Source organism: Natrix helvetica, assembly GCF_964273705.1.
Source record: "Natrix helvetica genome assembly, chromosome: 4".
Taxonomy (NCBI): Eukaryota; Metazoa; Chordata; class Lepidosauria; order Squamata; family Natricidae; genus Natrix; species Natrix helvetica.
The window spans coordinates 104,915,630-104,928,636 of NC_138550.1; the positions used below are offsets into that span (position 1 = coordinate 104,915,630).

Here is a 13,007-nt window from a genome sequence, read left to right on the forward strand (position 1 = left end):
AAATTACACTCAAACAATATTAATCTTTGATTCCTCATCAAACTAGAATGACATATTGACTAGGACAAGCTCTGCCCTGTGATTAGGAGAGGAGAAAGAAGGCTTGCTTTTCGATCATTTGCAGCTAATATATTATTGGTTGAGATAGCTAACATACTGGAAGATAGAAATACAATTCAAAGTGTGGATGATGAGGGGCAGCAGAGGGCATAGTGAGGAGGGTGTTTGCAGGGCAGAATGTAAGGCAGCCAAAAGGGCAGAGACGGGGAGAAGATGGGCAGATGGGAGGACTAGCAGCACCTCTGAAGTTTTAAATGTGGGTAGACTGCCAAGGGTTAAAATCCTGATCACGTGACCATGAGGGAGCATAACTTTTGAGAACCAGTCATAGATACCATTCATTCAGTCATAAATACCATTCATTCAGCACTATTCTAATTTCAAATAGTTGCTAAACTTTAAATCCTATTTAAAATTTCCATTTAAAAATTAAAAACAATTTTCAATAATCATGATGAATACCAGAGACACATCTATAAAAGTAATAATTTGAAGCTCAAGAACTTCCAAAATCATCCCCTCTCAGTAAGTTGCAAATAAACACTATTGCTAAATGAAAAGGATCAGTGTAGATTCCCAGAAATGCATTTTCTTGAAGTGGCGCTTCAAGGTTTCAGACTAAATCTAGATTAAGTAATATTAAATGTATTGATAACCACAGACTTTGAAAAAAAATACTATTTCAGGATATATTCAAGGGATAGAACTGTTAGTTTATAATAAGTTAAAAGTTCCAATTTAAATCATTTTTTAAAAAAATTACATGCACCAGACTGTTAAATGTTTTGAATATTTCAGCATCAGAAAGTTGTTCCAGTACAGAAAAGGTACACAAAAATAGCAACTATGATAAACATGGAGCAGGCACTTTAGTTTCCCTAGGAAAGATATATCCTTTGGGACATCTTAGCTGAGAAAAAGGCAGCTAATATGATATAGCTTTGGAAATAATTAATTATGTAACCTACATTATCCAAAACCTACCAATATTCAAAATAAAAGAAAACAACTTTTTAACACTTATCACAAATTAGACAGCTAATTAGACATTAGTAATCATGAAGGCTATATAGAATTTCCAGTTTTCAAGTTAATGAAAGTACTGCTTATTGACAACAAAGATTATTGGCTATTGATTAATGTGGTAAACAGTTGCAGAACTTGGTATTCATTTAAGAAGTGAAATGTGAAAAAGACACAATTTGAGGATAAGCTGAAAGAGATGTTGGGGCAATTTGTTAATTATTGCCTTAGATTATATAGTAAATAGACATCTAATTACCGATGAGTATTTAGATTCAATGCTAAACATAAAATTCACAGAGCAACAAGAGGAAAATCTTATTTCATTAATAACAGAAGATGAAACCAAAGAAGCAGTTCAGAAATTGAAATAGAATTTATCTCCAGGACTTGATGGTATCCCTGCAATATACCCGAAGACCTTTCAGGGAATCCTATTTAAATTTTTAATCTTGGTAATGAACAAGATCCAACAATGCCAAGTTGTTTTATTGAGGACAGCCGTTTTTATTCCTTAGTCTTACAAATTATCTAATTTGGTGCTAAATTGTATATGTAATCTATTACAAAGAGGATAAATTATCTTCTAATTAAGTTAGAAGAAAATTAGAAATCATACCATTCCTTTAAAAGCTTGTAAAGCATATATTTCTAAATACTAATGGGATTTAGCTGAGCCAATGATGAATAAAATTTTATAGAGAAACCACTTTAAATCCTATTTAAAATTTCCTTTTAAAAATTAAAAACAATTCTCAATTATCACAAATCAGTTAGACTCAATCAAAATGATTTTTAATCCCAAGTATGATAACTGGTAGTAGGCATAATATAAGTAATAAGTATTTAAGTGCTCATCTTCAAAAAATTTCAATGCTACAACTGAAGCCATAACCATGGAAAGAATTCTAAGAAAAAAGTATCTGAACAATCCAACAGAATTACATTACTTTTTAGTTTCATCTAAATTTTAGGCTATCTTTCCATATTATGTAAATGAGTACATTATATATTTTGATTCACACAAGATAGTCACTTAAATTACAATACTTCTCTTTATTTTTAAGACACATTTCATTCTGTCAAACTTTGTACCAAATAGAGTAGACATTATATTTGCTTAGTGTTCTCAATATTTTATTCTTTAAAATATTTTCTCTAGTAAAAAAAAAAGACCTTGAACAGAGTAAGTATAAAACCACAGCAGAATATATTTGAAAATTAAAATAATTCTACCATAAATCAGGGGTAGACAAATGGTTTATACCAGTAGTGGGATTCAAAATGTTTTACTACCAGTTCTGTGAGCGTGGCTTGTTGGGCGTGGCATGGCTTGTTGGGCATGGCAGGGGAAGGATCCTATAAAATCTCCATTCCCTCCCCACTCCAGGGGAAGGTTACTGCAAAATCCTTATTTCCTCCAGATCAGCTGGGACTCGGGAGGCAGAGATTAGATGGGGGCGGGGCCAGTCAGAAGTGGTATTTACCAGTTCTCCGAACTACTCAAAATTTCCACTACCGGTTCTCCAGAACTGGTCAGAACCTGCTGAATACTACCTCTGGTTTACCCCTCTGTTTCCTCTGATTGTGCAGCCAAACATCAACAGTTAAGTCAATGCCTCACAATATATAAAATATAATTATATAGGACTCAGAAGTTGCCTGTTTCAACTTCTGTCATTTTACAATTCATTCTTAGATGATAAGAGCCTTCAACAGCCACTATCATGGTCTGTCAACACAAACCACTTTGCAAAGCTGTTTTATTTCTTGATGCAGATTAATGTAGCATGTAATAGTCTGGGTGTGCCAATAGTTCAATAAATTTACAATGTGGTGCAAATTCCCTGGCTTTGGAGGAATATCCATGACCTCTAGTCCCAATTTCCAGGAGCCTACTTCAGCAATATAAAGCAGTAGAAGTCTCACTTAAATTACAGTATGGGAAACAATTTTGATGTTATACCTGCATGAGAAACTGAGCAGAGTTACCATGTTGGTTTGTCTGTCTGTCTTATTTGTAAATTGCCAAGTCCCTCAAGTATCCAGGCTATAACACTTCACAAGATCATTAGAGGTAGCAAAGATTAACAGAAAGCCATATCTTTGCTTCCCTCTAGTGGTGATCTGGAAGTTTGCATCTCAGACATGGGAAACCTAGCTTGATATAGAGCAGATAACAGGAGCACAGGATGCAACAGCTGTAAAAATAGCATCTATTAATCAGACTGGTTTGAAATTCAGTTTTCTAGATTTTTGTTTTTTAAATCTCTCTTTAAAATTAGAGCATATTGTTGGGCTCAGACAGCACATTACTTAACTTTTGCTGCATGAGCAAACAAAATCAGAACAGACTGAAATCTAAATCAATAAAAGTTTCTTTTGTTTGTACTTCAAGTGTAATAGATTCATATTAATATGTAATATACATTACCTCATTATTAATTTCTGCAGGTCTTTTCTTTGGCTCTCCAATATCCAAATAACTGAAAAACAAGAAAATGAAATAGGTTATTTACTAATACGAAATGCAAAAAACTGTATTTGCAAGAATATACTTTTTCTTGAGTTATACTTTCTTATTTTCATGTTTTTTTCCTAATAACCAGTTAAAACATTATACCCATGTGACAAACTCATTTCTTAGTAGGCTGTTAGGAATATTTCCTTATGTTTTTCAGTTATTACAAAAGTTTGACAAATTTGGGTGGCTCTGCAGTGTATTTACCAGACAAGTGCTTAACCAATAAACCCCATTATAGTGATTATAAGTTCAATATGATTTATGATTCCAGCAAATAACAGTGGCAAAGAATTACTATTATATAATAACAGGGGTTATGCTACATTTTAGGATATTTTCTTGTAACTTTAATAAACATTACACATTCTACAAATTCTACATATATGAAAGTCTATATTCTACATTTTTAAATATTTATACAACTTTGGTTCTTTTCTAACCTTATGAGATTAAATTTTTAAATATTCATTTCAGTAAATTCTAAAACAATAAAATATATCAAAAGTAAAAACACAATCATATAAGCAATGAATATATATAAATGTATACTTCTAAATTGGTGTGATGTACTATACTTGCTTAATTTAAAAAGAACAATTTTCTGCAGAATTTGGATTTTTTTGTTACTAATTGATTAGCCATGGGAGAAGTTTATAGGCAATAGTGTTTAAACCAAAGAGAATGCAAACCGCAGGGATGGAACTAACAAAAGGTGTGTGTGTGTGTGTGTGTGCGTGTGCACATGTGCGTATGCGTGTGTATATATGGTACATATATATTACCTCTGACATTACTTTATTAACACATATTAGAAGAACACAAGAACATCAGCAAATTTTACTTCTAAAAGCAGGCAACAAAGAATAAACTTACACTAAAGCATACCTGTTTTCCAAACTCATATTGATTTACATTATTTTATAATAAGCCTCACTTCTACTTTTCATAATGAATTATGGGAATTATAGTTTGGCTTCAATGCTGTAAATGTTCTGTTAATGATCCATGAACTTTCATCAGGAATAGCTTGCAAGGCAAGCTGAGTCTGTCATACCAGTGTATTCCACACTACTGTTACCAGTCCTCCTTTGTCTTTTAGTCACTCTAGTATGTATACTGAGGTAGGTAATGTGACACCTTTCAGATATTTAGGACTAGATCTACAAACTCTTTTTTTATTGGTCATGGTAACTGTAAGTGAGGAGCACTGACATTAAGAATTTCAAATGGCTTGCTTCTGAATGGTAGCTTTAAATCAAAACTCAATTAATCAAAATTGTTAATGATATTGGAATGGGACTTTTCACTTAAATTTTCCATCATTTCTGAAAGAAACAAAATGTATAGGGAAATAAAGATACATACAGAGAAAGCCTGGGAAACTGAGCCTATGAACCATTGTTTTAGTTAAAACAATGGTTCATAGATTTTTAGTTACATCTAAGAAAAAAATAATGCTTTTACCCTCTCCTTGGAGGACTTGTATATAAAAGATAGCACATTTCAGTTGCTCTATCATGTTGGTTGGAATAAACATATGGCTACTTACTTTAGTTTTTTGAAAGCTTCTCTGCCACCGGCAACATAGTGCTCTCCACTTTGAATCTCATCTAGCTGACGAATGCGATGTCCACCACGGGGTGTATAAATATTCCGCACAGCTCCAAAAGGAGCATTCACACCACCTGTCACTTCCTTTAGAAAGACATCGAAACTAGACACCTTCTTCTCATGGATAACAACACGCCGGCCAGGGAAGAAAGGGTCTCCATTGCGATACACCATCACACTCTTCACCACAGGTTGTGACAAACATGTTGGCTTGGCACTGGGACTACTCATAGCCGCCTTTGCACTCTCCTGTCCTGGGTCCTGTTGGTAATGAACACAGTGGTTTCTCAACCTGTAGATTTAAGAAGAATATAATTTATTTTCTTTCACTGTTTTTCTCTGACAATTATCTTTGAATTCCAATTTTGCAGTATCCACTACATCCACATCCACAGCATGACTAGCACGCCACAGCAACTGCCAATAGTATTTCTATTTCTAAAAAAACAGGGAGGCTCTTAAAGTCTCCCAAAGGTTTTAGTTCCATAACAGTTCAAAGAGTCCTTCTGCTAGGCAACCAATTCTTGCCAGTCTCTTAAGAATAGCAAAGTCATCACGATTTCTTTCTCCTACATATTCATACAATCCAAAGATGCAAAGCAGAAATGCTTATTGCCTACAGTGAATAAACCACATTCCTCCCCAACTCTGCTGTTATGGAAGCCCCAGAAAACCCACTTTTAAAAATATTTCAGTTAAGTATCACATGTTCACTCCCTTTTTTTTTTTGCTCCTTCTGTTCTGTTTTCCTCATTTTCTTCACTTAAAAAATAAATAGCCATGAAGTGCCTGTCTAAATGAGCCTACCATGAAATTCAGAGGATATGTTTATTATAAATATTAAAAGGCATGCGTAAGTTACAGTAACTTTAAAAGCAGCTGGCAGAAGCACAAAAAGAAATGGCAGAATATAGAAAAACCATATAAGGTCAATATTTGGGAGGTGGCAAAATTTAGGAAATGTTCATATTAATATGGAAATTTTTCAATGGAATAAAAAGTTGAATGAGACATTAGCATTCTTTACAGCTTCTACTGAAAAGATTAAACAATAAGCATAGAGGGACAATCTTAAAAGTGATTTCAATTTAGCAATTCACCTATACTGAAATTAAAGGGTACTATGGTTCCCAGCATGTTAAAATGCCACTCTGAAAATTGATTATTATATTGAGGAGAAACGTTTTTTGTTATCAAATTATATTAGCAGAAAGGGGTGCTTTTTTTTTTACAAAGAGAAGCATTAAAATTGTGAGTCCCCAACATATAACCCTCCAAATTTATCATACACTGAATCACCTCAATATCACTACATTTCATTCCTCTGTCCTTTGGTTTCAAGGTAGCTGTATGTGGCTATAGTTTCACTCCATTATGGCCCATTTCATTCATTCAGATTTTATCCTCTGCCACCTGAGTAAGGTAAGAGTCCAACCTGCTAGTCCAAACTTCTGTCTAGTTGTTGCAAAGATGTGTCCTACATACATCACACAGGCACACACACCTAAGGGTACGCCAGGCCTAAGGCTGCTTTGGTTTAAGTACAATATTATTATATTTTCAGCATAATCCAACCACCAAGACATTGAGCTGTTTCTTTCTTTCTTTCTCTTTCTTTCTCTCTTTCTTTCTTTTCCTTCCTTCCTTCCCCCCCCCCCCCCCCACAAAATCACATGCACACACAGAAACACACTTTCCCTCCTGTTATATCTGCCGAGAGGCTTTTTGCATTTCAACACCACCAGTTGTGGTCACTTGAAACTTGATCCCAAAGGAGAGAACTTTTTGCCGGGGGATCAAAAGCACCTCTGCCGTTTCCACCCACGAGCTACCGTAACTGTCAATGTAGGAGAAAACAGGCGGCTCTCCATCCAGTTTAGACCACGCCGTCGACTTGCAGAGCCAGGCACTTACTTCCCTAACTGAGAATGCCTCGAAAGCCACAAATCCGGGGGGGGGGCAAAGAGGGAAGGGAGCCGCGCCAAGCCAGGACCGACGTCGAGCAAAGAGCGGAGAGGAGAAAGCGAAGAGAGGCACCTGAGCGCAGCAAAGTCCCCGAAGCCTCTTTTACCTCGGGAGAGCTCGGCCGCCCTTCTTTCTCCCTCGCCGCCTACCACAGGTTCAACTTTGGCCACCATGTGCTCTCCTCCCCAGGGGCGACCGAGGTTTCGGGGTGGTGCCGGAGCCGTGGCTGCCACAGCCAAGCGCCCGCATGGTTCCCAAACTTGAAGAGAAGGCGGCAGGGAAGGCGTGGCGGTTCCCGGCCGCGGGTTTCTGCTCCCGGAATGCTGGACTCCCCTCCCCCACCTGTCCGCCGTTGCCAGGGCAACGTACCTGGCTCGGGAGCAAGGTGTATGTGTGGGGAGGGGGTGGTTGCAACCTGGAGGCCCTGCCAGGGACCTCCCGGGAGAGAAGATTGCGCGGGATGGTGGCTGATCCCCGAGCAAGGGAGAGAAAGGAGAATGATGGCACCTGCAGGGGTGCGGGACAAGAGGGCCAAACGGCACCATTGATATCCTGGCCTAAGCAGGGGGAGCTCCCAAGTACCTGTGGGAGTCGCCTGCGCCTGGGGAGATTCAGTGGGGGAGATTCTTGTAAGCAAAAAATGGCAGTTGGGACTCCCTGATTGCTCCCCAGTGGATGGGGTTCCAAACTGCTTTTGTCGGCTATTCTTCATTTCTCCATTATGTCTTTGAAACATGTATTGTTTTTGCAAACCGACAGCTACTCCCCGCCCCTCGCACTCAAGATGTTCTTAAGTGTCTTCAGTGGAGAGGCATTTGGCATACTTTCTTCCCCCACCCCCCACCCCACCCCCCCAAAAAAGGAATTAAAGGAAATTGTAGTTTGGCAGGGCAACAGTGTTCTTCTGTTTGAGAGATGGTGTGATTTAGTGATCACTAAATTTAGTAATTTAGTGGGTTCAAGTCCACCCTGTGGAGTGATTTGAGTCAAGTCATTGTCAGCCCAACTTCTAAATGAGTACCAACAAGATAGCCCTTTTTTAAAAGAAAGAAAATAAGTTTTTAATATTTTAAGAATGAGAAAGGATTTCTTATTACAGAACACTTAAAATCTTTATGATGGTTGTATATTTATAACTGAAGCTTTAAAATCATTTGTTCATAGTCAATTAGCTGTGCCATTTAAAAAAAAAACACTTTTATAAGACAGCAAAGCCAAAGGGAGAAGTCATTAGAAAAACACCTCGAGATTGGATGAAAAATATATTTGGCACTTTTTAAAAAATGTTCTCTGATTGGTCCTTGTCTACTAACATGATGTCTGGTTGATTGGCCAATCTGTCTGCTGAATTTGAAAGTTCGACAGAATTTTAGCTTTTAGTCTCCACAACCTTCTCTTGGATCTCCCATTTGGCCTTGGGAGAATCTAGCTGTACAGATGTTCCTTTACACAATGCCAGCTCTTGCTTGTGCCATTCAGTATATGCCTACAACTTATACTTCATTGTTGTATGTTGGACTGTCTCTGAGGCCTCTCTGCAGAGTGGGTACCTCAGGTCCTGTCTAGTTTGTGGTAGACTCTTGTTTCTATGAATCTGGTGTTTAGGGACTGGTTTGTGCTGCAATGATCAGCGATTCAGTCAGTGCTGTCTTTTAGGCCAGGCCTTCCCAACTTCTGCTAGGATTTCCCAATGTCTGCCAACTTAGCTGCTTGTCAATGGTGCCTGTCCCATGCAAAGTCATGTCTTGCCACAGAGCTTTCTTTGCTTCATCCCATGTCTGTTGCTGCCTCAGGCATTCTTTCAGTAGTTGATCTTTGGATGCCATGTATTCTTGGATGCTCTTGGTTTCTTCCAGGACATGGCTTTGACACTCACCAACCAATCAATTTGCATTCTTCTATGTTGCTCTAGGAGCAGAGAACTGAAGAGAGGCACACTCTGCTCTCCTCTCTCAGCTATGGACTCTGTGTTCTTCTCAGGAAGAACATTACGGAAAGGAGCAAAACAAAGACTCTTACATCAGCCACTGATAGATCAGCTGCTAGGCGATTGCTCCTTTCTTTGGCAACAGGTCCAGAACAACCTCTTCCTTCTCAGTCAAGCATAGCAAGCTAAAACCATTTGATAAGAATATCAATATGAAGAACCACCCTCTCCATTATCCTTTTATTTTTGATTGTTTAGTCTGATGCAGGGGCCTATTTTTCGTTTTTAACAGGTTTGGGATACTTTGGGAGATAATAACTTTCTAAAAAGTAGTATAAAATGGAATGCCAGCCTATACCCTCCTTTCATTGATGACTTTTATCAAAGAGTTCTTGGAAATGACTAGGCTGTGCCTGAGGGAGGGGTCAAACACGTCATCAGTCTCGAGTCCCTTCATGCCCACAAGAGATCTATCATAAGTCCAGCCCACCTTGAATTCCATTGACTTTTATCTACTGCCTATTTGCTTTAACCATTAGTAGCTCAGATTTTTGTAGAGAGTTTCAAGCTCTGTCATTGCCTAGGACTTCTCCATTTGTTTGAGTGGCATCACCCACTCAGAAAATCAGAGTCAGTTAGATGAATTCTGCATAACAATTCTGTGCTTGACAGGAAAAATAATATGGAACATCGTACAATATCTTCAAATAGCTATGGTAGGAACTTTCATCTTGAAAGATCAGAGTTTTTTTCCCATGCTCAGTCTTAAATCTTTGCTAATAGAAATTTTATTGAATTTTAATAAGAAATCAAAGGGTTATTGGCAATTTTCCAATGTTTTTGTTCTTTGTAATAAAGATAGCATCCTGGTCCAGACATATTTTTCCTGTGGATCAATAATGTGTTTTCCTTTCATTTTATGAGGAACGGCTGGATTGCAGAAGTAGGAAGTAGGAGAGGAGGAGGTTAAAGTCATTTTGTTGATATGCAACATAACTAACACAAAAAAGAAATGATACACAAGATGATTCAAATAAGTGTGAGACAGTGTTGTGGAATGTTATCTATGAGAAGTTATTAGTGAACCGAATGTGATTTCATAGTTAAATTTTAGCTAAGAGGTCAAATATAGTTACTGTAGGCAACCTTTCATAACATTGCAACTGCTAAAGCGATAGCATGTCCAGCTGTGGGACTCTGAAAAAGAGAGTAAAAAATAGAGATTTTTCAAATTAAGGATTTGGAGGTAGTCCATGGACTACAAGGCAACCAATCAATCAACCCTGGATCATTGCTCCTTCGTAACAGCTATTAACAAAAAGAATCTCACATATTGTACTTTGAGAAAGATATGAGCAGAACACAGATTAGGAAAAAATAATTGTACTTGGCAAGGAAATATATGGATTCCTAATTAAAACAGATCAGAATAGCATGTGTGTATAAAATCATCATATGTAAAAACACTATGTAAAACATGACTCAATGAAACAAAGAATTGAAGAAGCTCCTTGGATAAGAAGCAAAACATCTTCAAGGTAAAACAAGGTCCAATTACCTTTTGAAAAAGCACCTTTGGGACAACCATGATCTGGATGACTGAGAATTTCCATAGAGGCTCAGTAGAACCTAAGAAATTAGCACTTCTGACTCATTAAGATGTTTCAGGAAGAAAGGCAAACATAGTACTTTTCTGTCTTCTGCAGCAGCAAACTCCAGACTTTAAGACACTATTAAAATATGGATCATCCATGGGGCTAGTAGGAGTTGGGGGTGGACTGTTTGTTGCTATCTTTGCTGCTGGTGGTGAGTTCCACTCCTTTTTGTTAAAGAGGTTTTCAACCAAATATAAACAGTACAAAGTTTAAGTTAAAGTAAGAAGGCTCAAGAAAAAAGAAAGTAAAAAAGAAATAAAAAGAAAAATAGAAAACATTTTTTTCTATATGACGAAGTAAAAAGGTACAAAGAAGTGGCTTCTGATCTTAAGATAAATTAAATTGAGTTCCTTTTTTCAGCAAAAAGATGACAAGGGAATTCATTTTATTGGTTTGAATGTCAGATTGTCAGAGTATAACTGATATATATCAATATATATCAATTATTCAAGTACGAATATTAATTATTCAGGTACATATATATTTTAATATTTATATAACTGTAAAAACCTATTGTATTTTGTATTAATGAATCCTATATTTTATTATACTTGTCCATATAAAATCTACATCTATTGGCAATTTACTCAGAGAAATATTTTTTTTTAAAAAATGGATGAATTATGCTTTTAACCTTTTTTGCAGCTTTCTTATGTATATTTCATAAATCTCCATATTGTAACTCCACACTTAGCAACTCTGATTATTACACTATGCTACTAAAATTAAAAGAAAAATTATTTTGAATTTAAAAGATTATTCATGCTAAAAAAACCATTGCTTTATGCATTCAAACGCTCAATATTATAAATGAACATTCTTCCTCCTGAAAGGAAAGATGAATAAAGATTGCAATATAATGGACAGTTCAAAATCAACTTAAGATTTTGACTTCAATGGACCTTTCTCTAGTTGGATAAGTGGTTTTCAAAAAATACATCATTAACCAAGTTTCAAAATTAATATCAAATCAGCTGAGATGATCTGGGCTCTAAAGCTAAGAAACATCAGGCCTGGGTACTATGATGAAGGAAGACCACCATGGCCCACCAGGGTTCTAGGTTAGATTGGGAAGTTTAAAACACATCCTCAAGAAAACTGGCAAGCTAATTCCGTTTTGTTGCCCAAAGAAATCCCCCAGTTTGGATGTTGATTAAGCCACAAGATATGAGCTCAACTCAGGAGAAGCTTGCTGCCTGATAGGTTTTTATAAAGTCTGAAAACTTTGGTTGCATACCTATCTTTAAAAAAAAACAGTCCTGATTTCAAAGCAGGTGATAATAAAAGCACTCAGGAATTTTTCCTTTCTTTTTATCTCAGCATTCAGGAAAGAAAATAAACTCTCCCCTGCTGTGAGCTACAAAGAAGATAGTTAACCATTACCAAAAAAGTAATTTGGTGTAAAGCAGCTTTTGATGTAGTGCAGTTATTGGTTAACACTAGTTGTTTTTTTTTCAATTTAGTCCTAAATTAATACATATGAAACTGGAGCATTATCATTTCATCTAAAATTCCTTACATGTGTGCTTTTTAATTTTATGTGATTTATTGTTTTTTTTAGTCAGTGGGACAAACAGCAACGTTTAAAGATTTGTGCTGTGGGACTCAATGGCTCTGAGCTAACTCTGAGAAGTATTAGACAAAGATACCATCTGTTCACATTATTCCATAATTAATATGCATAAAAATACTGCTAAGGAACATGGCCCAGTTTTATCCATGCTTCATTTCCAATCAACCTATAAGCTGTGTGTAGGAAAAGTTCTGCCACATGGGAAAAAATTGTTTGGTTTTGATAGTGCTAATTAGTTTTCAGTTTTAGCTTTGGAATTGTCTGTACAAGGATATATAAAATACCAGTAGTACCTAATACAGTTGAAAACCAGTTGTTTACAGCCACAGTAAGTTTCATTTGAATATTATTACTTCAGAATGTAGTGCCACTAACAGTAGCTTCTCAGTGGCTTGTACATTGAGAAGTAATGTTTAAACTGCTGTGCTGCAAACTTGTTCTGAATATGTTTGTTGTGGACTTTGCAAGTAGTTGCCCCAGTGCCCCTTAAGAAACAGCTTCAAAAAGCAAACTTTAGCAAAATAATTGTGCTGTTTTATTTTTAAATATTTTCACTTTTCTAAGGGTATATTTAAGAAGATTAATATTTTGAAAAATATCCCAGATCACAAAACCAGTATCTTAAGACTACGAAAAGAAATAACTATTCTTCCTCACATAATACAGAAT

At 36.5% G+C, this 13,007-nt stretch overlaps 1 protein-coding gene across 8 annotated transcripts in view; it reads right to left on the bottom strand.

The window, feature by feature from the left end:
* DCDC2 (doublecortin domain containing 2) overlaps window positions 1–7,487 on the bottom strand; it is a 52,566-nt gene extending 45,079 nt beyond the window's left edge. For 3 of the 8 annotated variants that reach the window (XM_081951549.1, XM_081951551.1, XM_081951548.1), the window contains exons 1-3: window positions 7,256–7,487; window positions 5,157–5,510; window positions 3,518–3,569 (exon numbers count right to left, since the gene is read on the bottom strand). In XM_081951549.1, the coding sequence (XP_081807675.1) occupies window positions 3,518–3,569; window positions 5,157–5,510; window positions 7,256–7,356 (507 nt within the window). In that variant the 5' untranslated portion in view covers window positions 7,357–7,487. The other 5 variants (XM_081951550.1, XM_081951554.1, XM_081951552.1 and 2 more) reach the window with 5 other exon arrangements.
* Between the last annotated feature and the right edge of the window lie 5,520 nt (window positions 7,488–13,007).